General features: G+C 42.7%; 1 protein-coding gene across 1 annotated transcript in view; it reads right to left on the bottom strand.

The window, feature by feature from the left end:
- Positions 1 to 2,500, bottom strand: part of dnah2 (dynein, axonemal, heavy chain 2) — a gene marked incomplete at both ends in the record, with an annotated part of 193,113 nt that overhangs the window by 120,866 nt on the left and 69,747 nt on the right. Inside the window, 1 exon segment of the mRNA XM_080860098.1 lies at positions 243 to 346. Coding sequence (XP_080716224.1) covers positions 243 to 346 — 104 coding nt within the window.

The following is a 2,500-nucleotide window of genomic DNA, read 5'->3' as shown; positions in this document are numbered from 1 at the left end:
ACTGAAAATCATGCAAAAACCCAGCATACTCTTGCCATACATGCCTACTGAGGGCAGGCCACTTTTGTAAATGTGATCTTCAAAAAAAAGGTCTCCTTTTTTCAGTAGATTATTTGTTGAGTTTTGTGTGGGTATGTGTGTATGTGTGTGTGTGTGTGTGTGTGTGTGTGTGTGTGTGTGTGTGTGTGTGTGTGTGTGTGTGTGTGTGTGTGTGTGTGTGTGTGTGTGTTTGTCTGTCTGACCTCTCTCTCATGGCTGGATTTCGCAGGTCTGTGATGAGTGGTATGGTCATCTTAAACTGGCTGATCTTGCCCTTGGATGTCTCAACGATCTCCCACTGCTTATCCTGTTAATACACACACACACACATACACACACATACACACATTCAACTTAAGCATGAAGTCATGCCTGTTTCATCTATAACGCACAAGTCTCATGTTCTGACCCAGCAGGAGAGCACAGGAGACAAGAGAGCTGATGAACAGGAACTAGAGAAGGAGACAAAAGAGGAGTAGAGGGGGGAGAGCAGAGGAACCTGGGGAAGGAAGGGGGGATTAGAGGAGAGAAGTAGAAGAATGTAAAATAGAGTAGAGGGGTATAGATTGGAGTAAATGAGAAGAGAGGCGGTGAGTAGGAGACTAGCTGCTGTTGCTTAGCTGAGCTTTGTGCAGTAATGTGCTGAGATCCCCCTACTGGCCCCCTGAAGAGAGAACGTGTGTGTGTGTGTGTGTGTGTGTGTGTGTGTGTGTGTGTGTGTGTGTGTGTGTGTGTGTGTGTGGTGTGCGTGTGTGTGCGTGTGTGTGTGTGTGTGTGTGTGTGTGTGTGTGTGTGCAGAGAGCAGAGTGCAGGAGCAGGTGTTTCTCTAATCTGCTTACAGCTAATGATACAGGCTAATGGTACGGGCCCCCACTAACCAGGGAGCAGAGCTTACAGTAGCGCTATTAGCTTGAGGTGCTAATTAGCTGGATAACCGGCCAGATTAGGCCTGCTTCTGGGCTAAGAAGTCAGGAGCACTGAGACAGCAACCTGGGTGGTCCTCCAGGACCAGGGCTACCAGCTAAGAATTGTGTTTATTTATTTTTTTCTTACAGTACATCCTTACGGTATGTTTTAAATATTACATAATGATTATGCAATATGTGAGAGGTATAGTTCCTGTACTTTTAATTCTTACAATACCATCTACTTGTGAGATTGTTACACTGTAGGTGTAGGGGTTTCTCCTTTCTTTCTCATTTTATGTCTTCCACACACGGTGTGTTTTAAATATTATGCATAAATGATGCAACATATGGAATGAGCAATATATTCTCATTAAGTGACTTGCGTGACTGTTTAATTATATATAATGCGATTTTTACTAGTAGTAAAGCTAAACTAAAAAAACATTATTTTTTCATGTATACAATTGAGACATATAATAAAACAAATATCTACATCATGTTCATATTTATATGTCTTTGTGTATTGATGGAACTGGAAATATTGCTACATTAACTGCTTGTTCTGTATCTGCAACCTACTCTGGATGTTACTCTGGATGTGTCTGTCTCTCCCTAAGCAATTGACATGTAACCCCCCCCCCCCTCTTCCTGCTAGAGTCCTTTGTGTCCTGGCATCAACCCCCTCCCTCTCACTGTATCCCCCCCCCCCCCCCCCTCCTCTTACCTAAAGGGTGTGGCCCTTCCCCCCTCCTTCTGTACTGTAACCTTACTGAATGTATAAATGCCATTGCATTCTGCTATCAGGTAGGCCTTTCTCTGAGCAGCAGCTGATAGGGGGACTCCACGCTGAAATAAACCTACAGAAACCTGACTTCGTCCTCCGGTCCATTCTTCAACTTTAGCGTGCTTATTAATATTCTGTCAGTATATAGTAAAACATCCCTGTGAAGTGTCCATATCATGTCCAGACCCTAAACTGAACACACAGCATGTGTTCCTGTAGCTCAGCCCAGGTACATTTTAAAATAGCCATAGCCAACAAAGGCAAATGGCCGTGAACGTTTTCCAGCAGTTTTTTTATCGTTCGCTTTGAGTTCACTGCAAACATTTGCAAACACACACAAACAATCTGTACTGTGCACTTATTCATTGCTTCCATTTCAAGGTAGCACACATACAGATTTAAATGTATACCTAACGTGCACTTTAAGCTGCTTTGGCTATTCATTGCTTCCATTTCAAGGTAGCACACATACAGATGAAAATGTACACATAACGTGCACTTTAAGCTGCTTTATGTATGCCTCACGTGTAATTTAAGCTGCTTTAGCTACAAAACACTGCTAAACGGATGAATGTAATTATCTGTGGATGTAAATATGTGTTTAGTGAGTCCAGTCTGGCCTTGCATGCTCTGCCTCCACCTAATGCAGATCACTTCAAATAAAAGAGTCTGCTAACTGATTACATGCAAATGCACTGGTTGTACTGTATGTGTGAATGCAAATACACTGTATGTATGTATGAATGAAAATGTAAATGTGTTTTGTGGG

This window comes from Sprattus sprattus, assembly GCF_963457725.1.
Source record: "Sprattus sprattus genome assembly, chromosome: 21".
Classification (NCBI taxonomy): Eukaryota; Metazoa; Chordata; class Actinopteri; order Clupeiformes; family Clupeidae; genus Sprattus; species Sprattus sprattus.
Note: the sequence above shows the minus strand (reverse complement) of the source record. Positions and strands in the feature narration are given on the sequence as shown.